General features: G+C 38.8%; 1 protein-coding gene across 3 annotated transcripts in view; it reads right to left on the reverse strand.

The window, feature by feature from the left end:
• Window positions 1-22,015: 22,015 nt before the first annotated feature.
• The window catches only part of AGL (amylo-alpha-1, 6-glucosidase, 4-alpha-glucanotransferase), a 76,731-nt gene continuing 72,271 nt past the window's right edge, over window positions 22,016-26,475 (reverse strand). For all 3 annotated transcript variants that reach the window (XM_032301408.1, XM_032301405.1, XM_032301406.1), the window contains one exon: window positions 22,016-22,374. In XM_032301408.1, the coding sequence (XP_032157299.1) occupies window positions 22,257-22,374 (118 nt within the window). In that variant the 3' untranslated portion in view covers window positions 22,016-22,256. The remainder of the gene's footprint in view (window positions 22,375-26,475) is intronic.

The raw sequence follows: 26,475 nt of genomic DNA on the forward strand, positions 1-26,475 counted from the left end.
GACCATGTGGGCAGACTCAGAACATCTAATTTCCATTCTCTGTCTCATGGTTGATTAGCTGAGATTAGAAGTATTTGCCTGAAACTCACTGTCCACAGAGCAAAACATTTCCTGTTCAGCTGAGCAAGTGAGACCTCCCTCCACCTGCAAAACATCTCCAACTATAAACTATGCCCTATGCTACTTGGTTAATCTCATTGTTTAATCAGTTCAGGCTGCTATGACAAAATACTATAGCCCAGGTGGATTATAAACAAGAGAAATTTATTACTCACTGTTCTGGAGGCTGGGAAGTAAAAGGTCAAAGAGCTGGCAGATTAGGTGTCTTTTGAGAGCCTGCTTTTTGATTCATAGATTGCACCTTCCAGCCCTACTATGGTTTGGGAGTACTGTGAAGTCTTTTATGTAAAAGCCCTAATCTCATGCATGTGGATTCCATCTTCAGGACCTAAGCACCTTCCAAAGGCTCCAGCTCAACTGGGTATTAGGACTTCAGCATATGAAATGGGGGTGGGGAGGACCAAAATAGTCAGGCCAGGACAGCTCTCCTAGAAGCTTGAAGCCAAAACCACCCCCTCAGACACTCTGATCTTTACTTAATAGAACTGAAAGATTGTGTTCACACAAGATCCTGTGTGTGACTATTAGGCTCTTCCTAATATCGTCCCTCATTTTATTTTAATTAATTAATTAATCAATTTTATTTTCCTTGAATAAAATCAATATCCTCATCTGTCCAGGGTTTGATTTCGATGGGGGTGGTGCAGTGAATCAGATAGAATTGCATCTCACCTTCAGTCTGTCTTTGTTCCCCCCAGGCGAGGAGGACTCCTCAAGCCTTTGTGGTCACTCCACTCTTCATGGGCAGTCCAGGGAACCCGTTGGCAAGTCCAGCTTTTGGTCCCGTGTCGCAGACCCCTGTCCATCAGTGTGGCACAATGAGGATTTTATGGGCTTGATTCCTGGTGCTGGCTACTTTTGGGTTTATGGTCTGACCTTTTAATGAGCTCCAGAAGTGATTTAAATGACTTATGGAAATCTCACCACTGTGGGTGAAAAATAGCAGAGAATCTGGTTTATTACTCTTTTCTGTATCTATTTTGTCTGTTTTAAACTCAAATCAATTAAGGATTCGTGCAATGGGCACAGAACCCCTCTTTTATATGAGCCAATGAGTTTTGTATTTCTGCTTGGCTGAAATACAAAATTGGATGCAATTTTTAAAAAGGATTTTATTTAAGGGTGCCTGGGTGGCTTAGTCATTAAGTGTCTGCCATCGGCTCAGGTCATGATCCCAGTGTCTTGGGATAGAGCCCCGCAACCCGCTCCCTGCTCCAAGGGAGGACTCCTTCTCCTGCTCCCACTCTCCCTCCTTGTGTTCCTACTTTCACTGTCTCAATCTCTGTCAAATAAATAAATAACATCTTTCTTTTTAAAGATGTTATTTATTTATTTGAGAGAGAGAGAAAGCATGCCCATGAAGGGGGGATGGGCAGAGGGAATCTTAAGACCACTCTGTGCCCAGCATGGAGCCCAGCCCCAGGCCCCTAAGATCATGACTTGAGCCAAAATCAAGAGTCGGATGCTCAACCAACTGAAGCTATAACCTCTCTATTTGCGTCTATATGTGTATTTTTGTGTCTGTCATTGTGTAGTCTTTCCTTTTCCTTCATGGTACTACCAGGTTAGATTATAAAATTTCTTAGAAGAGGGCTTTTGGGATTGATTTAGAGGTAAGTAAGCCTTATATAATTTCTAGAATTCCCAGAAATGAAGGAAATTGATCCTTTAATAATTTCAATGTATATATATACTAACTCAAATGGTTTAAAAATTCAAGTTCATATGATTTAGGTAAATTTTTGGCAAATGAGACTAGTTTAGTCCTATTGCTTTAATGAAAACACCTACATTTTTGAGTTACTAGCATTAATTATAAGACAAGCATATACTTTTTTCTAATTGGGTATGCTTTTTCTAGACTTGTGCAAGTTTATTGATCAAATAAACTAACATTACATCCGCTAGATGTTTAAGATGTTTTAAAATGCAAATTGCATTTAACCAAATTGAATCATCATTCTGACAAACTTTATCTCAACAATATTGAGGTTTGTAGTATGTTAGCTTGAAAATGATTTCCCAGATCTGTAGGTAACTTAAACTCTTGGACTGATGCTCGGTTGAGATAGTGGATACTCATTAGATGCCTAGATCATTTCTAAATAGGATAAGATACTGAAACATTCATTGCAAAGCAAAATTTTTAGCTTATGTAAGCTTTATGTACTTTTTGTCTCTCATTTTTATATGATACAGAGAGGTCATATATTTGGATCTGTTAAGGAATGTGTTGATTTTTGCAGCTTTGGGCTGTGTATGGCTATGAAAATTTGTAAGATGGATAGTCATAAGCTCTGTTGGCCTGCTAAAAATGCTAATGTATTGCAGTCAAAATTATCTAACGTCTTCATAGTCTCTGTAAAATAGAAATGACTGTAGGTTTTTTTGTTTATATATTTTTATTTTTATTTTTTTGATCTGTGATTTTGTTTTTAATTATCTTAAGCCTTATCACATAATTTACAAATTTGTGCTGATGATATATCTCCTCTATTTTAACCCTACTGATGAGTTTGCAAAAGGACCACTACCAATCATACATATATGGTATTTCCACAGATATTTTTATTTTTTAAAGATTTTCTTTATTTATGGCAGAGAGAGAGAGAGGGAACACAAGCATGAGAGAGCTAGAGAGAGAGAAGGAGGCTCCCCTCTGAGCAGGAAGCCCGATATGGGGCTGATATGGGGCTCCATCCTAGGGCCCTGGGATCCCAGATGCTTAAGGACTGAGCTACCCAGGTGTCCAGGGACTGTGGTTTAAAGTCATAATCAGTGTATGTGAATGAGTCTCAACTCAGCAATAGGGACACAGAGAAAAAACTGTATGCAGGGCTTGCAGGATGAGTTTTGTTAAGCAAAATGAGAGTAGTTTTGTCCCAAGGTAATATGACTGTACCATTATGAGAAGGAAGGAAGTATAGGAAAAAATCTGAAGGGATATGTAAAGTTGTAGAAGGTTCTCAGAAAGGAAGTTTTATTTTTGGTGAAGGTGGATAAAGCTTTATTTACAAGATTACCAGGGGCTGCTGGGTGGCTCAGTAGATTGGGTGTCTGATTTCAGCTCAGGTCGTGATTTTGAGCTCCTTATCAAACCCCACGTAGAGTGCCCTGTACCAGCTCCCTGATTTCAGGGAGTCTGCTTGTCCCTCTGCCACTCCTCCTGCTTGGGCTCTCTCTCTCTCTCTCAAACAAATAAATAAAATATTAAAAAAAAAGGTTATCTAAGTTTTAGTAATAAATAAACTGATGTACAACTAGAAACTGGTTTTCTCTCTGTTCAAATGATAGTCTTCTTGTATTATTTGCCTGATTTATTTAGTAAAAGATTGTCAGGGATTTTTCTTTTTCCTTTTTTTAGATTTATTTATTTATTTATTTGAGAAAGAGAGAGAGAGAAAGAGAGAACACAGGGGGAGAGGAAAAAGCAGGGAGCCCAACATGGCGCTTGATTCCAGGGCTCTGGGATCATGACCTAAGCTGAAGGCAGTTGGCTAATGACTGTCACCCAGGTACCCCGAGATTTTTCTTTACCTTCTGAATACTTTGTCTATATAACAAAGATTCTATATCTTATTAGAATTTTTTCCTGTGCTGTATGTTGATTTTATCATGTTCTTGGTTATTTAAGAGAACAAAGTCTTCCTACTTTTGAAAGTGCTAAGGTTTTTTATAATCGTAACTATCTCCTATGTATATCTTTTAAATCTTTTATTGCCATTTTGGTTGGATAGGTAGTCAAGCATTTCCCAGTCACCTATGATCGATCCTATTTTTTAGAAAAAGATTTTATTTATTTATTTGACAGACAGAGATCACCAGTAGGCAGAGAGAAAGTGAGAGGAAGAGAAGCAGGCTCCCTGCTGAGCAGAGGGCCCGATGCGGGGCTCCATGCGGGGCTCCATGTGGGGCTCCATGTGGGGCTCGATATGGGGCTTGATCCCAGGACCTTGGGACCTTGACCTGAGCAGAAGGCAGAGACTTTAATCTACTGAGCCACCCAGGTGCCCCTGATTGATCCTATTTAAACAAATGTTAAAACATCCTGATAACTTTTGATATTCTGCCTTCCAAAATCAAATCCTAAATGATATGATTTGCACCTAAAACGTATTTCCTGGGGCGACTGGGTGGCTTAGTTGTTAAGCATCTGCCTTCAGCTCAGGTCATAATCCCAGGGTCCTGGGATCAAGCCTGGCATGGGGCTCCCTGCTCAGTGGGAAGCCTGCTTCCCTTTCTCCCTCTCCCCCTCCCCCTGCTCACATTCCCTCTCTCGCTGTCTCTCTCTCTCAAATAAACAAAAAATTAACAACAACAATAACAACAAAACGCATTTCCCAAAGGACCTCTGAAAAAAATCACAAAAAATTTGTTCTTTTGCCTTATAAAAATAGAGGTTCTAGAAATACTTAGACTTACTTGATATGTTACTATTGATGAGTTGCATAGGAAGAGTTCTCAAATCAGAAGAAATGCTTAACCTTCCCTAGGCTATATTTGTATCGGTAAAATGTTATTAATATAAATACTTTAGAAATTGTATGTTCTTTGGGGCTCCAGTCAGTAAAGCATGCAACTCTTGATATAGGGGTTGTAAGTTTGAGCCCCATGTTAGGTGTAGAGATTAATTAAAAATAAAATCTTAAAAAAATTGTATGCTATTTGGAAGTTCCTAGAGATTTGCCAATATCTCCATTGTCCATGGTATATGAATTATATCCTGTTTATCAGAGCCCATGGCTGCTTTGCTTGATATTTAGCAACTAATGTACAATGAATACAATAATAATTTCAGTCATTTTTTTGAACATTAAATTGGTCATAACTTTATTTTTTTAATATGGCTCTAGCATCTTCTAGTCCAAAAGTTTTAATCTGGGGATTCGTATCATTTAGCTATGGAGTTTTATGAATATATAAATGTTCAGGATTTACTCCATTCTTTTTTTTTTTTTAAGGACTTACTACATTCCTACTAAATTTCTTTACTTGACAAATTTGATATATCCTTGGTATAATCTAACTATATACTTGGTATATCAATGGTATATTATGTCCCATTATTACATGTTAAATCTGAAGAAAGTTTTTTCTCTATAAATATTTTCATAAAGTAAATATAATATTCACTCCTTTTTAAAAAAGGTTATTTATTTATTTTTTTAAGTATCTCTATATCCATCGTGGGGCTTGAACTCACAACCCTGGGATCAAGAGTCCCATGCTCTTCCAACTGAGCAGCCAAGTGCCCCACACTCTCCTTGAAAACAAAATTAATCATGATGTTTATAGAGATGTTGTCTAAACCTTTTTTGGATTGACTTTATTTTGTTTTGCATATCACAGAAACAGCGTTCTTTGCCAGTTTCATTATTCTTATAATGAACATACCCGATCTTTTCCTTCTGAAAACCATCAGTAATAAGTTAACTGTAGCTATTTTTAATCTTCTGTCATCTATCTGTGATGTGGGAAACAAAAGCAGAAGAAAAATTATTAAATTTCCTTACTATCTACAGCCCACTGACAAGCCCTTGAAACAGGCAGAGTGACTTTCCTCTTGGTACTCAACTGCCTTGATGCTGATACTTTGTCAAGTGCAAAAGCCAACCTTAGCTGGACCCCCAGGACCCTGTAAGTTTACTTTAATATATACAAATTCTTTTGGAAACTTCCTTTATCTCTACCCCCCGAGGTACATGTTGGGGGCACCTGGAGGCTCCCATCATGATCCAGCCCCACCTTAAGGTCCCTGCTCAGCAGGGAGCCTGCTTCTCCCTCTCCCAGACCCCTGCTTTTGTGTTCTCTTCCTCTCTCCCTCTCTGTCAAATAAATAAATAACGTCTTTTAAAGAAAGATACATTTGGTAATCCTCCTCCAAGTTATGACCCACTGATACACATCTGAAGGGTCTCATGGCTGAGGGTTTACTGAACAATAATAAATGACTTTTCCCAATAATAGCTAGCCCCCTCAGGATCCTGAAAACATTGTTTCCAAAATACCAGGGAGGCTTTTGCTATCCTTAACCCTCTCCTCACTGGAACGTATATAATAGGCCACTCATGACCCCAGTGCAGCTCTTTCTGCCCACAGGTCCTGTCCCTGTGCTTTAATAAGACCACCTTTTTGCCCTAAAGTTGTTTCAAGAATTGGCTCTTGGCATCAGTTTCAAACCCTAATGTCTTTCCTATGTCAATCTACAGATAGTTTTTTGTTTTACCCTGATGCTTCCCAGGCCACAGGCCAGAGTGCATCACCAAAGATGGACAGTCTCAGTGCTCTGTGCCCAGATACTCTGGGGACAGACTTCTGATGGGGTTGCTTAAACTTGAGTCCATACCAGTGGGTTGAGCTAAGATTTCCAGAACTCCAGCTCAGAAACAAGTGGGTTCCTGAGACTGTTAACCCAAGATGGAGTGGTATAAGAATTAATTATATGGGGGATTCCTGGGTGGCTCAGTTGGTTAAGCAGCTGCCTTCGGCTCAGGTCATGATCCCGGCGTCATGGGATTGAGTCCCACATCAGGCTCCTTGCTCTGCGGGGAGCCTGCTTCTCCCTCTCCCTCTGACTCTGCCTTCCACTCTGTCTGCCTGTGCTTGCTCTCGCTCTCTCTCTGACAAATAAATAAATAAAATCTTAAAAAAAAAAAGAATTAATTATATGGGACTGAACAAACTAATGAAGGGTAATTGTGGGTTTTGTTTGGAATATTGTTGATATTAACGTTATATTTTCTGGGTATAAGGAACCTTTTTCTCTGTCCTCTTAAGCTATCTATAACTCAAAATAATTTAGTACACCCAGCTTTTGTAAACAGAAGCATTTATCTTTTTCTCCCTGCCAGACCCCTCCAAAATTTGAAAATTTATTGTGTTTTCTTGTTTTCATGACAATATAGTACTTGCACAATTTCAGTTAAGAGTTTGTCCTCTTCATTGATCAGACTTAATTGAAAACATTAGTTATGCCTTGTCTGGAATGTCCTATTTGAGAATAATGCACATTTAGTCAGATATGACCACTTTTAAGGAACTATGGGTAATTTCATGACACTAACCCTTACAAAACGTGCTTAGGAAAACTAGACTGGTATCTGGCTTACAGGGTGAGTAATGAAGGTCACTTCCTTGCAGCTTAGGAGCCTTAGGATATTTTAGGGAATCTGAGACATTACCCGAATTTATAGTTACCACAGGTGGCCTGGCTCAAGAGGCTTTTATTTATTTTTTTAAAGATTTTTAAAAATTTTATTAATTTATTTTTGAGAGAGAGGGAGAGAGAGGAAGAGAGAGCACAGGAGTGTGGGAGAGGCAGAGAGCGAGGGAGAAGCAGACTCCCCACTGAGCAGGAAGCCTGATGTGGGACTCCATCCCAGGACCCCGGGGTTAACGACCTGAACTGAAGGCAGATGTTTAACCGACTGAGCCACCCAGGTGCCCCTCTTTGTGATTTTCTTTGATTAGAAGGAGAATGATTGTAGAGAGAAATTTTGCGTTCGTGGAAAACTATAGCACACTCTCCTAACTGTAAGCCCAAGTGAGCTATAGTTGGAGTTATCAGACTCTAGCCCTGTTCATTGTCTTGACACGGCTGGCACACTTCCTAAACTGCATGTAATTGACAGATTTGCAGACTGTCTTCTCTGGTGGAGAGTTAAATGAATTCTCCCTGCCCGTGGAAGAACCCTTTTGGGTACCCACCTGCAATTTTGACTGGATGGATCTTGTTGGCTTGCACAAAGATCATGAACCCTCACCAACTGCTCAGTTCTTCCAGATTCCTTTACTATCTGGCTACGACTCTCTAAACGAAGCTTCCAAAATTTTCTGCCTCCTGCCTGACTCAGTGTACTCAAGAACTAAAACCTGACTGCCCGTAGCCCTTTTTTGTGCTGCAAAGGCCTTTCCCTTCAGGATCCCAAGAAGCCCTATGGGTGGGCTGAAGTCCAAGTGGCTTCATTTAAACCTTGAAGGGCTCAAGGATTTATATGCGTAACAGACCAAGCAGGGTTGGATTTTTCCCTGGACAAGCCACTGTCTGGGCCAATAAGGAAGCTTGGCAAGATACTGAGTTACGCCTGCCCTTACATAAGAGGTAAGCAAAATCGTGGACAACATGATCAAGATTATGAACACCTTAGCCTCAGGGAACTCAGTAAGTTGTGCTCCACCAGCTTCATGGAACCCACTGAACTGGTCTACCCTTGGGTCTGGCTCCCGAGGCTATTTCCTTTGGTGCGGATTTTCACCTTGTTTCCCTTTTTCATTCCAGGCATTCCTCTTTAAAAGATATCTGATGTCCAGGACTTTAAAACAACTGATTCTTTCCATGACCTCTACACTGATGGCTCAACTGATTTTATAGAAACATTACCAAATAGAGATTTTAAGAGATTATTTCTTGGATCCTACTTGGCCTCGTTTAGGAATTTCTTCACACATCTGAGTTGTTGAGCAAAAACTGATATTCATTCATCTTGAACAAGAGACTGAGTGCGTTGAACTTCACCGGAGCCTTCTGCCCTTGGAGAACAGCAAGGGTTAAGACCGCCCCTCCTCCCCGCACACCGATCTTTTGTGTTCCAGGAAAGGGCTCATGGCAAAGAAATATCCTTTTCCATGTGACTTGGATAAGACTCAGAGTCCACACTTTCTCGTGATCCCTATAAGACTTGAGTGTAACTCTAGTATTTATCTGTGACAAGGCCAAATTCACACCTTTCCCTTTTTTCCCCACAAACTTGCTGAGAAAGCCAAATTAGGTCTTCCTATGTCTTGTTCTTTGTCTCATGATTGATTGGCTGAGATTTGAATTGTTTACCCCTGTAACCAGCTATGCTGGTGAATTTCAGGTGTCACCCAGACTGGGCTGAAATGCTCAGAGAGCTGGTAAAGCATTTCTCTGTCTGTGAGGGCGTTTCCAGAAAAGATTAGCGTTTGAATCTGTGAACTGAGCAAAACCAGGTGGGCTGGGTTGGTGGGAGTCACCTAATTCTTTGAGGGCACAATAGAACAAAAAGGAGAAAGGAGGGAATTAACTCTCTGCTTGAGTTGAGAGATCCATCTCCTTCAGTCCTCTGACCTCACAGCTCCTGATTCTCACAGGCTTTTAGACTCAGGTCGGCTTTTACATCATCTCCATGGTTCTGAGGTCTTTGGACTCAGACTGAATTATATCGCCAGCTTCCCTGGTTCTTGAGACTGCAGATGGCAGACTGTGGGTCTTCTTGGCCTCTGTAACCGTTTGAGCCAATTCCTTTATTTTATTTTATTTATTTATTTGACAGAGAGAGTGCGAGAGAGCATAAACAGGGGGAGCAGCAGAGGGAGAAGGAGAAGCAGGCTCCCCACTGAGCAAAGAGCCCGGCTCAGGGTTCGATCCCAGGACCCTGGGATCATGACTTGAGCTGAAGGACAATGCTTACTGACTGAGCCCCCCAGAAGACCCAAGTGTGAGCCAATTCTTCTAATTAACCTCCTCTTATCCTGTTCTTTCTTTCTGTCTCTCTCTTTCTCTCTTTCTCTCTCTCTATGTGCTATTGGTTCTGTTTTTCTGGAGAGCCCCCACTGATACACTAGCGACTCACAGGGAAATAAAACATCCTGTTCGGCTACCTGACTGAGACTTTCCCTGCTTGCAAAACCAGTTTAACCATAAACCGCTCCATCTACAACTTGTTTACTCTTCTTTAGGAAACTCTAAGGCAGGGGCGCCTGGGTGGCTCAGGTGGTTAAGTATCCGTGTCGTAGACCTGCCTGGGGGGTCCACTCTGGCATGGAACTGCAGAAGGCCTCTTGTTGGCGGAGTAGCTCCAGCTGGTACCCAGCGGGAGAGTGGGGACTTCAGGCCTTCAGCTGCTGGGAACTGAATTGTGCCAACAAGGTGATAGTCTTGGAAAAGTTCCTCAAGCCCCAGGTGAGAACTGCAATCTCGCCAACACCCTGATACCACCCTGGAGGCCAGCCAGAGATCCCAACCACATCATGTCGGACTTCTGACCTACAGAACTGTGAGTGAAGAAATGTGTGTTGTTTTAAGTTGCTACATTTGTGGCAATTTGTTACATAGCAATGGAATACAAATACAACCCTTTAAAAACCATTCTTTGTCTTCATTGATCTATACCTCTTTTCCTTTCTCTGTGGTTAGTACCTCTATGCTATGGCCCCTCCCCTTTCTGCACCCTCAGAAACGTCTTAATCTACTGATTGCTCATGTTGTAACTCTTCTGTGCTTCATTCCTCTCAACGTTTAAATATGCTCAAATCTCTACTGTAAAAGCAAACAAAAACCTTCATTTGACCTCATCCGATACCGATCTCTTCTTTTTTTGTTGTTGTTGTTGTTTTTAAGACTTTATTTTATTTATTTGAGAGACTGAGAGAGCACAGCCAATGGGGTTGGGGGGGAGGCTTACCAACCCGATCTTATAGTGGGGCTTTTAACCAAACATACTATCAAAATTGTTCTTAGCCAGATCACCAGTGACCTCAATTTTGTTAAATTCCGTGAATGCTCATCACACCTTTTTTCATCATCACTCTCTTTTTCCCCTTGTGGAGGGGCAGAGTTAGGTCTCAAGCAGGAGCCCAGAAACTGTCCGCTGAGTCACTTCCAGACCATGGCCTTGCCTGAGGTCCTTTAGCCCGCCAGGCAGTTGGAAAACCACCCCATGGAACTCATGCTGCCAAGCTGGGCTGACACAGCCTGAATCAGGCCAGTTCTGGATTTGCATGTCCACTGGCCTTTCTCCTCTACACCTCTCTTCTGCCGAGATCCCCTCCTTTCTGAGCCCCCCAAGCAGCTCAGTGTGGGCGTACAGGGGGAACAGGGGTGGGATGGACACAAGAGATGATCAGTCTAAACCTGCCAATTAGCCTATATAAGCCACTCCTCATCTGCTGCTATTCGAATTAACCTGAAATCAAATTAGAAATCCACTCTCCTTAGTTACCCTGGCCACATTACAAGGGCTCAACGGCCACATGTAGCTAGTGGTTCTCATATTGGACAGCACGGTCTAGGGCAGGTCCATCCCTGCTGAGAGTTCTACAGCACAGTGCTGGGCTAGAATTCCTGATCAAAATTCAACAGGCAGGGGCTGGAGTCTGAGAAGGGCACCATTTGGGCCCTGCCCCACTTCCTGCAGAAACAAGCCATTTTTTTTTTTTTTTTAAAGTAGTCTCCATGCCCAGCATGGAGCCCCGTGTGGGGCTTGAACTCACGACCCTGAGCTCAAGACCAGCTGAAATCAAGAGTTGGACGCTCAAACCGTGAGCTGCCCAGGTGCCTCCAGACACAAGTTATCTTAAAGGAGGTTTCCACAAGTGAGGCCCTGGGGCCAGACTAGCTCTATGTACATTCCACTGGGTGAGAGGTCAGGCTGAATCTCCATCTGTTCTAGCTCTTCACCATCCTGTTTATGTGTGGACTGGGACAAGCCAGACATCCCTTCTCCTCCTTTGCTGAATGCCCCTTTATCCATGCTCTCCTGGTTTCCACAACACCACTCTCTTATCTTTCCCCTTATTTCTCTGATGATTCCTTTGCTCCTTCTCATCGCCTCTAGAGGGGGCTCTCTTTCACCCACCTGCTCCACGTCTTAGGATAGCTCAGATGTTTAGGGGTTTTGCACTCCCTTGGGACTGCAAGCTCGGCAGACAGCTACACACCTCGCACACACATTTGTGCCTGCACCCTGCCCCTGCACACACACACACCCCTTGCAGCCTTGTCTCTCCCTGGGACTCAGACTTACAGTCCCATGGAGAAAAATGGAAATAGAGCCCATTGACGATCGCTGAAATGTTCTCAAAATGCTGCTCCCCTCTAATAGGAGGTTCTTCTCAATTCTTACTGAGTCAAGTTCATTAAACTAGTTCCTCAACTTTTAGGAAGAGTCTGTTCCTGGGGCCCTCCTAAGACCCCGAAGGCAGAGAGCTGTTGGGCCTCTCCTACCATCACATTAGGTAAGTCCTGATACTTCTGAACTTCCTCTCTAGTGGAGACCAGGGAAGAGCTTCTCAGATGATCCCAAAGAAGGGCCAGTCCCTTTCCCCCAAAATCATTTTGGACTGATGCTCTTGGTAAAATAAAATAAAAAGGAACTGCCAGAAAATGTGATGGAAATCCATCTGATTAAGGGTACCTGGGTAGCTTAGTTGGTTGAGTGTCAGACTCTTGATTTCAGCTCAGGTCTCCATCTCAGGGTCATGAGATTGAGCTCTGCATTGGACTCCACACTCAGTGCAGAGACTTGTCCCTTCCTTCCTTGAATACACTCTTTGCTTCTCTCTCAAATAAATAAATAAATAAGCAAATAAATAAAATCTTTAAAAAAAATCAATCTGATCAGGCAGTTTCAGACTGCTATGAAATTTTCTAAGTGCCTGTACTCAATTTTTGTATTTCTTTACTTGAAGACCTGTAAAATACAGTTTGTTTGCCTACAATTATAGTTTATGAAGCATTTTGAGTAGTCCTGGTCTCTGGAGAGAAGGAAGGCCAAGGGACAAATGTTGTCTGCCATTTTTTTAAATTTATTTTTTTATTGTGTTATATTAGGCACCATACAGTAGTACATCATTAGTTTTTGATGTAGTGTTCAATGAGTCATTATTTGCATAGAACTCCCAGTGCTCATTACAACACATGCCCTCCTTAGTACCCATCACTGGGCTACCCCATCCCTCGCTCCGAAACTTTCAGATTGTTTCCTGGAGTCCATAGTCTCTCATGGTTCATCTCCCCTTCTGAATTCCCCCTCTTCAGTCTTCCCTTCCTTTCCCTAATGTCCTGCATGCTATTCCTTACGTGCCACATATGAGTGAAACCATACGAAAATTGTCTTTCTCTGCCCGACTTACTTCACTCAGCATAATCCCCTCCAGTTCTATACATGTCAGTGCGAATGGTGGGTATTCATCCTTTCTGATGGCTGAGTAATATTCCATTGTATGTATGAATCACATCTTCTTTATCCATTCATCTGTTGAAAGACGTCTTGGCTCCATCTTGGCTACTGTGGACATAGCTGCTATGAACTCTGGGGTACATGTGCCCTTTCTTCTCATTATATCTGTATCTTTGTGGTAAATACCCAGTGTTGTCTGCTATCTTGAACTATATCCTGTTTACTGTTTTCCAGGATTTATTTTTTCTTCCAGCTTCTGGTGAGCTGGGAAGATGATTACCATCTTTCCTTCGTTTGAACTCTCGGCTCTCTGTGTGTGCCAAGCTTTCTACTTTCCAAATTATTTTTTGATCATAAACGTTGCTCAAGTTCTCCTCCCTTTAGTTGATTGCTCCTTGGTAATGCTAACATCTCCACTGGAGAGTGGAGAGTATGAGAGGTATTTTGTAGGGAGTTAAACTGAATTGTCAGCATTTTTTTTTTTTTTTAATAGCAGCGCTTGCTAGAAGTTAGGGTTAAGCACAAGTTTGAACATAACTTGTGAATTTCATCTCACTTTAGAGATAATATTACTGTATACTTGATCTGAAGGACCATCCTTCAGAGCAAGACTCAGTTGAGGGAGGACAGAAATAGTCACCTAAGCAGGTAACAGATGCAGGGCTGGTGGACACTGGATCCCTACATCACCCTTTTCATTGACTCTCCAAAGGTTCTCTTTCCTTTCCCAATTTTCTCCAAGTCTTTATTGTGTACATCAGCTTAGCCTCTAGAGCTTCTCTTTTTGCCATGCTCTGGATTTTAAATCATAATGATATGAGATCCCCAATTCAGAAGAAACGAGGAGGAGGGAAATGTCTGGAGAAGCCAAGCCATATTCACAATTGTTTTTACATATGAATCTCTGGGTCATGAGTGTGAAAGTAAGGCTAGACCTGAAGCTTCTTCACTTTTACTATTCAAAAACACCAACTTTGACTAGAAACTAGAACACTCAAGAGGGATTTGTGATCATTTTGAGGAGAAAACAAATCAACAAAACCCCTTCAAACACATCCAGGATCTTTTTCTTCTCTTCCAATACAAAACCAATGGATGGCATCCAAATTCTCCCTGTACAACTTGTTTGAAGAGGTTTAAAATGCCAGTTTTAAGAATGCTTCCAGGAAAGAAAGGACTGGGGTTATGGATCTCTCTTCTTAATAATAAATTGTCATATTTTATGTATGGTCATGTCTCATATTTAAAAAAAAAATTCTGTAGACACTTGTGCCCTGAAAGTTTCTGAGTTTAGTAGGAGAGACATTAATCAAAATTGGCTGAGAATGAAACAGGACATGATTGAATTACCTTGTCAACTAAAGGGAAAAGATTAAGAGTCATTAAGATGCTGAGACATTTTAGAGTCTAGAGAAAACAGAACTTGCCTTTTAACCTCTCCAGCTTCCACCACTTTGCAATGAGGAAATGTCTCCCATGACTGTACTCGATTTCCTATACACCCTTAATTATAGGAAATAATTTGAAGGCAGTGGGAATCTCATCTTCCTGACCCAAATTGGCTACATAGAAATACCTCACCTCTTAATACTATAGTAGACATTGTTGTCCAAAGAGGCTTTCTGCAAAGGTGTTTCTTATTTCTCCCACACTATTACTAAAGTGAAATTAAAATCTCTTTACTGGTTAAAAAAGAAAAAAACTTCAATTTTCTCATGAATTAAAATGTCAACCTATCTATTGTTAAAATAGATAGTATTTAATTTTGGATTTGGGGCCTAGGTTTCATTTTTTCCCCCAGCCTTATTCTGATATAGTTTTAAAAAATTTTATTTATTCATTTGACAGAGAAACAATGAGATAGGGAACACAAGCAGGGAGAGTGGGAGAGGGAGAAGCAGGCTCCCCACCGAGCAGGGAGCCCTATGTGGGCCTGGACCCTGGAGCCTGGGATTATGACCTGAGCCAAAAGCAGACATTTAACAACTGAGCCCCCCCAACCCGCCCTGCAGTCCCTATTCTGACATAATTGACATATAACATTGTATAAGCTTAGGGTGGACAATGTGATGCTTTGCTATATATTGAGGAATGATTACTACAATAAGGGATTTCTTTTCTATAAAGATGCACTAATGAACGTACTGATAAAGAGACGACACAATTGCAGAAATTACCATGACATCATGAACGTAAACGTGAAGATTTTGTAATTTCAGAGCTTTCATAACTGGCCCTCTTACCGAGTGACCTGCTAAAAGCCATCTCATTTCCTTTAAAATCAGTTAACTCCTTTCCAGGGGTCCTGTCACCAATCACAATGGGGAAGTCTGATCTGGAGTGTGGAAAGGCTTATGTAAAGCGGGATAAGGCAGAGCAGAAATTATTATGCTCACTATTGATCCAAAAAGTTCCCATCTTATCATTTATGTTAAACTTACTATAAAGTTAGATTTATTATGTACTTTAAGGAAAGCATATATATACATCCTGATTTCGGCAAGCGAAGGTCCGAGTTAGGGTAATTGATGTGGTTTCTTCTGCCAGAAAGAAAGGCTCAGACTTTGCAGCGCTGTCCAGGTGAGTCTGGCGGTGAACTGAGCACACACTGCCCTCTGGTGGCGAGAACGTGCCCAGCCTCCAGGGCAGCCTTCAGGGGTCCGCCGCAGTGACAGGCGCACTCCTGCATCGTGTACACTATTCCTGGCTCTTTTTTTTTTTTTTTTTTTTTTTAAGATTTTATTCATTTATTTGACTCAGAGAGAGAGATCACAAGTAGGTGGAGAGGCAGGCAAAGAGAGAGAGAGAGAGAGAGAAAGAGAGAGAGAGAGAAGGAACAGACTCCTTGCTGAGCAGAGAGCCCGATGTGGGGCTCCATCCCAGGACCCTGGGATCATGACCTGAGCGGAAGGCAGAGGCTTTAACTCACTGAGCCATCCAGGTGCCCCCTATTCCTGGCTCTTATGTGAGCTTGCAGAATGGCCTTTGGAAGCCCTTCTTTTTACAGTGAAACCATAAGTTTAAGAATCTGGCAAAAATAAATAAATAGATAGATAGATAGATAAATAAGGGAAAGCACCAGGGTATCTCAGTTAGTTGGGTGTCTGCCTTCAGCTCAGGTCATGATCTCTGCTCAGTGGGGAGCCTGTTTTTCCTCTGCCTGCTTTTCCCCTCTGCCTGTGCTCTCTGACAAATAAAATCTTAACAACAACAACAACAAAGTATGTGAGTAGATTATTATATCCTCTGCTCACATCTAGGAGACAATGAGCTCACTTTAAAAAAATTATACCCAGGAAGTGGTAAGAATATTCTTTGTCCATTAGTAGCTCCCTTGGTTCCTGATGACCGTGGAACCAGTGTATCAGCCTTGGTTCACACACTTCTGCACAGTCTCACTTAGACCACTGTTCTTTGGGTTCTGTCACATGCCATCAAACTTAACCCTGATATACTATGGGTAAACTTCATGAATGTTTACTGCCCTGAAGAGTATGTATTTATTATTATTCTTGTTTTTTACAGTTGAAGAAACATGCTCAGAGGGGCAAGGAATCAGCTTGGGAAGGAGTGAAGTGTCATCGTACCAAGACTGGAGAGAGAATGGGCCAGATTATAGGGGATCCCAAATGTCTTCTGAGTGGTGATGGGATAGAATCAGTGTTCAAGAGAGGTTTTCCTCATAGTTCTATGGGGGATGAAGTTGTGACCAACTAAGAAATCATTTTGTGAGTCTAATGACAAGACAAGAGTGTAAAGAGAAAGATGGGGAATAGGTAAGAACCTAGGCAGGTAAAAGTGAGACTTTGTGATCTATCAAATGTGATGTGGTAGTCAAGATAAATAATTTTTTAAAAAAGATTTTATTTATTTGACAGACAGAGATCACAAGTAGGCAGAGAGAGAGAGAGAGAGAGAGAGAGAGAGAGAGAGAGAAGGAAGCAGGCTCCCTGCTGAGCAGAGAGCTGGATGCGGGGCTCAATCCCAGGACCCTGGGATCATGACTTGAGCCGAAGGCAGAGGCTGTAACCCATTGAGCCACCCAGGCGCTCCAAGATAAATCATTTTTTTGAATGTTATGATTATGTTTAAAAAGACTTAGTGCTTAGTTTTGCACTTTCAAAAATCTGTCAGTTACAATAAATGTTAACAGTAAACATTTGCAGAATGGAGTGCCATATGTTAGTGAAGCACTAACTGTAACTTGGTTCCTTTGGTATTCTCCCTGCCTGGGGGTGAATCTTCTAGGTTTTTTGTTTTGTTTTGTTTTTGAATCTTAACTTCTTACTAAAGTTCTCATGTAGCAACTTTGACAGCTAGCCATCTCTTAACATTGTTTTTTTTTTTTTTTTCCTTTTTAAGATTTTATTTATTCATGAGAAAGAGAGAGCACAGGCAGGAGGAGGGGAGAGGGAAAGGAAGAAGCAGGCTCCCTGAAAAGCAGGGAGCTCAACACAGGGGCCCTGTTCTAGGACCCTGGGAGGATCATGACCTGAGATGAAGGCAGACACTTAACCAACCAACCCAGATGCTCCTCTCTTAATCATTCTTATCCTTGTTGTCTCTGACTTTTTTCTGCCTCACCTTGATAAGACACATATATATGTGAATGTAATCAAAGTTGTGTGACCTAACCCATGCTTGGCACTTGGGGTCTGAATATTTAGCCAAGAGATCGGTTAGTTACCTTATTAAGGCAGATGGGTGCAGACACAGCATTTTGACCAGGTGATACCGGATTATGCTTAGACCCAAGCAGAACAAGATCTAATGTTCTTTGTAATCAGACGGCAACTACTAATAGCCATGCTTGACTTATGGATGGATGGTGGTAAGAAATGTGAGGACAAGGACAGAAAATTGCAATTTTGAGGGTCTTTGGAGAGACGACTTCTAGTAAGAAGACGGTGATTCTTGGTTCTGTGATTTATGTGTTGTGTGACTTAGGGCAAGACACTTTAGCAATGTTCTCATTTATAAAATGGGTATAAAACATTTAGTGTAAAATTGACTGTTACATGGTAGGGGCTCATAAATGTTTATGAAGTCTGAATTTTTTTTTTAAAAGATTTTATTTATTCATTTGACAGAGAGAGAGAGGTCACAAGTAGGCAGAGAGGCAGGCAGAGAGAGAGGAGGAAGCAGGCTCCCTGCCTAGCAGAGAGCCCGATGCGTGTCTCGATCCCAGGACCCCGGGATCATGACCTGAGTTGAAGGCAGAGGCTTTAACCCACTGAGCCACCCAGGCACCCGTGAAGTCTGAATTTTTTATTCCAACTAATTGGCTATTAAGTTGGACCAAAATGGATTACATACATAATAGCAGCCAAAAACATAAGAATTAGGAAGAATTTCAGCAAGCTAAAAACTGTTTTGAATAAATTGAGACAGCCTATGTTCCTAGATGAGATTAAATATGGTTAGTGTCAGTTCTTACACATTAACTTACAGTGTGAACAGAAGTTTAGTAAAAACAGTTAAGGGAATACTTTTTGGATATGTAAAAGTACTTAAGAAGAACAAAGGGAGGATATATAAAACAGGATTCTAAAGAAGGAGAGTAGGAGATTGGTAAGAAATAGCTCTAAAAATATTAAAACACAATTATTATAATAGTTAAATGAGTAACTTCAATAGTATAGCACAGAAATTAGATAATTAAGAAATGTAATCACTACAAGTCATATTCAATTCACGAGTTTGGAATGTAACAGTTTGGAAAAAACCTAAGTAATGTCTTACCTCATTGCTGGTTACTGTTATAAAAAACAACTATTAAATCAGAAAAAATTTTATTAAATTATTGAATGAGGTCGCTTAAATTTTGAAGAGATAGAAGAGTTCACAAAGATAAACATGAGGATATTTGATTGAAGAAAAATTAAAAGCTTTTGTAAGTTAAAAAAAAAAAAAGCCTCTGACCAAAAATAACAAGGCAAATATTAGGGGAAAAACGGTAGCCAAAAGGATATAGTATCAGTATTAATAATTCAAGGCCTGTACAAATGGAAAAAACAAACAACTTGCTTGACTTTATTATTTTGGCACATTGAGGATCTATATAAATAAGTTTGTCAAGTTTAACAAATAAAAACTCATAAAAACTGATAAAAGTTTGGATTTCTACGTAATTCTTATCTGAAGATAGAGATAATTATCTGCAGTAAAAATGAACCAACAGTAATTAAAGGCAAAGACAAAATAGATTAACTTTGGTCATTTGATGTTATTTTGTTCTATATTATAATTGAAAACAACAACAAAGAAAGTGGAATGGAGCATGTGGGTGGCTTAGTTAAGCATCCATCTCGGGTCATGATCTCAGGGTCCTCTGGGATCAACCCCCACTTTGGGCTCCATGTTCAGCGGGGCATCTGCTTGAATTTTCCTTCTCCCTCTCCCTTTGCCCTTCCCCCAGCTCACTCACTCTTAAGTAAATAAATATTAAAAAAAAAAAAAGACACATGAAACAATCTTATGGCCACTTTTAGGAGGTACACATCTATATTATATCCGTTCTGGCCTAGAGTATTAGCCTTTAGCAAGTTGATAAAAGGCAAATGAAAAATTTATGGAGGAGTACAAGGTTTCAAGAAATACTAGAGGAATGTACACTTGCTAACAGAGCTACTAATATAGCAAAAGTTTATTTTGCTCCTAATTTCAATATGGCTATTAAATAAATTACCAAACAGCCTAAAATTCTTCCTTCTCTTTTTGCCCTCCCACATCCCACAAAAAAAATAAGTACTTCAAATAAGCAAGCCCTAAATAAATGGTAGTGGTCAACAGATTAGTTAATTATTAAATAATGGAATGAAATAAAATATGGTCCTTTAGAAAAGATTTTTATTTTCTTGGCACACAGACATAAAAATGACATTTTTTACTAGATATAGCAGTTGAAGACATATTGGAAATGAATTACAGTTCACTAGGTTATAATGTCCACAGATATGATGACAGGTCTCATGTTTCCTCAACTATCTTTGAAACTTATTAAATTATCACAGCATACTGGTTATACTGGTAAACTTACTTCTCCTGTTAAAGAGTAAGGTTGATCTGGATTACTGAAAAACCAAGGCACAGAACCATCACCAAAATGTAATATAATTGTACCTCATCCAACATCACTCAGGAATGAAGCATTTTATTTAGGTGTTCTTCAAATGACATTTATCCCTCTAAAGTCTAAAACTGTTATTTTAACTACTTTTGATGAAATAATGTCTAACATGCTTTCTTAAACTTTAAAATAGACCATGCAGATAATCACAATGTTCTTTCCCTAATAGTACTTATTGGAATATCAACCACTTAATTTTCTAGTATAACATGATACCCTTAAAAATTACTGAGGTGGCTAATTGCCTTTCAACCCAATATGGCTATGTCTTAGAAATTATCAACTTTTTTCTATCTATCTATCTGTTTATCTATCCATCCATCCATCCCATTTAACTATCAGCTATTACTTAATTTCATTAAATACATTGGTTTTCAGTTATTTTTCTTACCACCTTTAATATAAGAGGTTAAGGTAGAGCAACATAATTGCAAAAACCTTTGATGACTAATGGTTCACTCTCTCAAGGTAGGTCATTCCTTGTAACTGCAAAGGTTAGAAAATTTATACATTGAGCAATGAAGAAGGAAGGGACATTTGGAAACTGATGCGTTTATAGATGGTGACCAGACAACTAAATTTGTAGGATTTAATCTGCTTTAGGTTGGGAAACCAAAAAAGCAAGCTGTTAAAACTATTTCTAAAGTAGGGCCAGCTTTGAAGAAGGGTGTGCAGGACACATTAAGTTGCAAGAGCTTTTGAATGTGGGAATCTGACATCTTAAAGTATTCACATATTTTTGCGACCTAGAAGTTTAAGTTACTTGCTTTTCTTATTTTTATTTCTTAGTCATACTGAAGATGGTTGGGTATGTGACCTTTAACCAAGAAAAGTGTTACAGTACCATATTTTATTAACTATAAATATACGACTGAATAATATTAAATAGTAATGAAAGGATTTTTGCAACTATTTTCTTTCAACTTAAAGTACAGTGGTCTTATTTAAGTGTTTTCTTGAGATAAGAACAGTAAAACGATAAAAATTCCATCTGGAGAATAAAGTATTATTCAGAAATATCAACTCATATAAATGTTAAAAACCTATTTCCTTTTATAACTTCAGAATTACGGTCATGAAAAACTTTTTAAATGATTCTACTGAATTCAAGATAACTACTAAATTCATATATTTTTACTATATTAAGATTGTTCTCAATGCTAAGCTTATGTAGCTTTCAGTTAATAGGAAACTAGGATCACTCTGACCCATCAATACACTCTTATACACAAACCAAAAATAAGTTTTAGAAAAATTAATTTCGCATGTTTTTCTTCAAAGTTTTCATAAATATGACCAACAAATGCATTTTGAGTATGTAAACCATCTCATAGTAGGAAACAGGAACTCAAGATTAATTTTATAAAACTTTATAGGAAATAAATTCTTAAATGCTTGTCTTTTTCCATACATCCTACGTATGCATTATTAAAATAAAATTATGGCATTCATTATATTAAAAACATTAATATATTAGTGAAATAAAAGCACACAGTGAACATCTGTGCTCCATTTCTGAACATAACATTGTAGATAGGTACTTCCGTGATTCAATATTTGGTTACTATTTATCAAATGCAGTGTGGAAGGTGCTAGGAATAATACAGTAAAAGGTGAGAGAACATTATTTAACTATAGCATATTCTGCATGTATTATTATTAAAGAAAATGTAATACCACAATTTGAAGATACTTTTCCATTTCTTTCATTATTACATTCTCATATTTCATTTTTACTTATGTACAGTAGATTACATGATTTTTCTTTTTCAAACTCCAGATCAAACTCTTTATTCCTAGGCATTTCAAGAATTCTTTCTGAATTCAAAAGAAAAACATCCTTTTGTTTATGATAGTTTTTGTTTCTGATTCAAATCAAAAGATACTTCTGTACATTAAAAACAACAACAACAACAACAAAAAAAAGACCAGTGCTTTTGAAGTCTTACCTAACTGGGTATCAATATCCTGTGAGTAATATTTTTTTAAATGATTCAAGCCTGTGCATATAAAACATTTACATTATATTTTGACCTTGCACTCCATAACATAAGTGACTGCATACTTAATACATATCCACGAATCAACTATAAGTCATAAAGTGTTTCAAGAACAGTAGCAATTGACCAGGCTTGTGTTTCACAGCTGAACGGACAGTATTGGCCATTCTCATTGGTCAGTTCAGGAAGTCCTTTCCAAGGGGATCTTAAAAAAAGAAAAGACATTTCATGAGCTATAACACATAAATTGTTTGTATTAATGAAATAGGCAATACACTTGGTGCTTTTTCCTTCTAGTATAGTTAAACAATCATAGGTAGTCATTTGCTACAAAATAAAACAGATATCCTTATGATCTATGTATAAAGAATTTAGATTGAAATTATTCTTTAAGGGGTGCCTGGGTGGTTCAGTCATCTAAGCGTCTGCCTTTGGCTCGGGTCAAGATCCTAGGACTGACTCATATCAGGCTCCCTGCTCAGCAGGAAGTCTGCTTCTCCCTCTCCCTCTGCCTGTCGCTCCCCCTGCTTGTGATCTCTCTCTGGCTATCTCTCTCTCTGTGTCAAATAAATAAATAAAATAAAATAAAAAAGAATTTTTTTTTTTTTTTTAAGTAATCTCAACCCCTTGGGCTTGGACTCAACCCCAAGACTAAGAGTCACATACTCTATGGACTGAGCCAGCCAAATGTCCCTGGATCTGGGCTTTTAAATAACATTCTTCATAAATACAACAAACAAACAAAAAAGTAAACAAACCAGGGATAGGGAATTGCCCAACTAGACTGGGGCAGGGAAAGTAAAAGATGAGTTTAAAACATTTTATTGGGCCAGAAAGCAAAGTTCTTCCACTTCTGACAAACATCAAATAGCAGAGACAGTATTTCCCTCCTGCCTGAAACAATCAAAATACTGGACAAGGAATATGAAGCAATAATCTTTAAGATACTGGATATTAGGCAACAAAGAACAGTGAGCCCTAAGAAATGAGAAAAAAAATGAAGGAAGCCCTATGACTACCATACCTTACAGCCTGGAGGGAGTTTCCAGGACTTGGCACAGGGAAGGGAACACAGGTAGAGCCTCACAGACTCCTTGAGAGTCCAGGAAAAACACTAGAATTTTCAGGACAGAGTACAAAAAAGGAGAGAACTCTGGAGATATGCAGAGGGTCCCACTCAAGTACTCACCTACCAATCAGTCAACACATATGAGGAAACTAATGAAAGACAGGGAAGGAAACTAACAAAAGATGGGGAAAGAACCTCCTGAAAGAATTAAAGTAGTAACTGACATTTAAACAGGGTCAGCAACAGTGCTTATTTTCACCAGCCAGGTTTGAAAACTTAATAATTTTAGGGATATGGGATAGAGAACTCAGATGGGCCATGACTCATTAGTGGAGAATAATTAGCCCTCGACTAAATGCTGCTCTAGCCAGGCCCAACAAAGCTTAAAATCAGGGGTGCCTGGGTGGTTCAGTCAGTCATGCATCTGCCCTCGGCTCGGGTCATGATCCCAGATTCCTGGGATAAGGCCCTGCATGAGGCTCCCTACTAAGTGGAGAGCTGCTTCCTCCTCTCCCTTTGCCACTGCCCCTGCTTGTGTCCTCTTTCTCTCCCTCTGTTGAAGAAATGAAATTTTAAAAAAGTTCTTTTTAAAAAAGCTTAAAGTCAAAACCTGAAAGGATCAAACTGTTTCCAAATAATTTAACTGCATTCCAAAACAAAGTTAAGATTATTTATAGAAATACAAAAAAATCTAATACCAAGCAAGGTAAAATTCATAGCTGGAATCCAATAAAACACCAGCAGGTGATAAGTAGGATAATACAACCCATAAGAAGAGAATAATCATAAGTGAAACTAACCCAGATATCAATTAGCAGACAAAGACATTAAAATAGTTATTGGAACTGTATTCTATATGTTAAAAATATTCAGCAGAGACATGGAAGATATAAAAAAAGACTGAAATCAAACTTCAAAAGATAAAACTACAATGTATAAAATAAAAAATGTACTTAATGGAAATAGTGGCAGATTAGATATAAGGATGATAGATTACCAGTCAAAACAATGCAAGACTTCAATGCACTGAAAGAAAAAAACTTGTCAATATTTAATTCTAAGCACAACAAAAATATCTTTCAAAAATAAAGGCAAGGGGTGCCTGGGTGGTTCAGTGGGTTAAAGCCTCTGCCTTCGGCTCGGGTCATGATGCCAGGGTCGGATCGAGCCCCACATCAGGCTCTCTGCTTAGCAGGGAGACTGCTTCCTCCTCTCTCTCTCTCTCTTTCTGCCTGCCTCTCTGCCTACTTGTGATCTCTAGCTGTCGAATAAATAAATAAATAAATGATCTTTTTAAAAAAAAGGCAAAATAAAGACTTTTCTGGCAATATAAGAGCTTAAAGAATTTATCATGAGCAGGCTTGCACTATAAGACATGACAGAGGAATTCCTTAGGCAAAAGAAAATTATACCAGATGGAAACAGAGATATTCACAAACAGATGAACACTGGAAATGGCAACTATGTGAGTAGTTGTATAAGACCTCTTTCTGTATTATTTAAATATCTTTAAAAAATAACTGATGACATAAACAAAAATTAGTAACAATGTTGTGGGGGAACTATAACACTATAATAAGTATATATGCAACTATATATATAACTATAATATGCAAAGCAAAATAGATTACAATAATAGCACAAAAGCCTGAAAGGGAGAAGTGGAACTATACTATTTTAAGATTCTTATACTCTACCTGAAGATAAACCATGATAAGTTAAAGATGTATATATAAACCTAAAGCAACCATTTTAAAAAGTAGCAAATTAGCAACAAAGGAGATAAAATGGAATAAATATATACTGAATAATAAGTATCCAGTCCAAAAGAAGCAGAAAAGAGGAAAAAGCTAACAAAAATGAAAATAAACAGAAAAAAATAGATTTATACTTAACCATATAAGTAATCACATTAAGTGTAAAGGGTCTAAACTTTCCAGCTAAAAGTCAGAGATTATCAATCTGCATTAAAAAAAGCAAGACTGCCATTATATGCTGTTATGTACAAGAAACCTACCTTAAACATAAAGACACAAATAGGTCAAAAGTAAAGAATGAAAAAATATATACCATGGTAACAATCAAAAGAAATCTGAAGTGCTTATATTAATATAAAACAAAGTAAATTCTGAAGCAAAGATATATTACCAGTGATAAAGATGGTCATTTCATAATAAGAGGGTCAATTCATGAAACAAACAAAATAACCCTAAGCACTTACGCATCTAATAATAAATTTTCAAAATACATGAAGCAAAATATGATACAGATGTAAGGAAAAATAGACATCTGTAATTACAGTAAGAGATGTCAATACTATTCTCTAGGTAATTCATAGAACAAGTAGATGGAAATTTGTAAGTACATTGTACAACACTATCAAAAAACTTGACCTAGTTGACATTTATAGAACATTCCACCCAAGGACAGCAGAATACACATTCCTCTCCTCCCTGCGCACTGGAAAATGGATTAGTAACCTAGACAGAACATATCCTGAGCCTCAGAACAAGTATCAGTAAGTTTAGAAGGATTAGCATCATATAAAGTATATACTCTGACTACAATGGAATTAACTTTGAAACCAGTAACAGAAACACTTCTGGAAAATTCCTCAATATTTGAAAGCTAAATAACACCATTCTAAATAACCCATGGGTCAAAGAAGAATCAAAAGGTAAAGTAGAAAGTATTTTCAACTGAATGAAAATAAAAACACAACAAACCAGAATTTTTGGGATACTGTTGATTTAGTATTTAATGGGAAGTTTATAGCATTAAGTCCCTTATTAGATAAGAAGAAAGGTCTTTAAGTCAATGACCTCAACTTTTACCTTACATTAGAGAAAGACAAACAAATTAAACCTAAAGTAAGCAGAAGAAGAGAATAATAAAGAGCAGGGTAGAAATCAATAAAACAAAACCCAGAAACAATTGAAAAAGATCAATAAAGCCAAAAATTGGTTCTTTAAGAAGAGCAATAAAATGAATAAACTTTCTAGCTAGGCAGAACAGGAAAAAAAGAGAGAAAATACAACTTACCAGTATCAAGAATGAGAATGTTCGTATTGCTACAGATTCCATAGATAATTAAAAGAATAATAATTCACTTTAGATAAAATCATTTCTTAAATTGTAACAAGTATTTTTGAACTATCTTTTTGAACTATGTAGTTAATCATGACAGCAAATAATGAGCTATTACCATAATACAGAGGAAGAAATTTATTTCAGAGT

The sequence above is a fragment of the Mustela erminea genome, chromosome 10, assembly GCF_009829155.1.
Source record: "Mustela erminea isolate mMusErm1 chromosome 10, mMusErm1.Pri, whole genome shotgun sequence".
Classification (NCBI taxonomy): domain Eukaryota; kingdom Metazoa; phylum Chordata; class Mammalia; order Carnivora; family Mustelidae; genus Mustela; species Mustela erminea.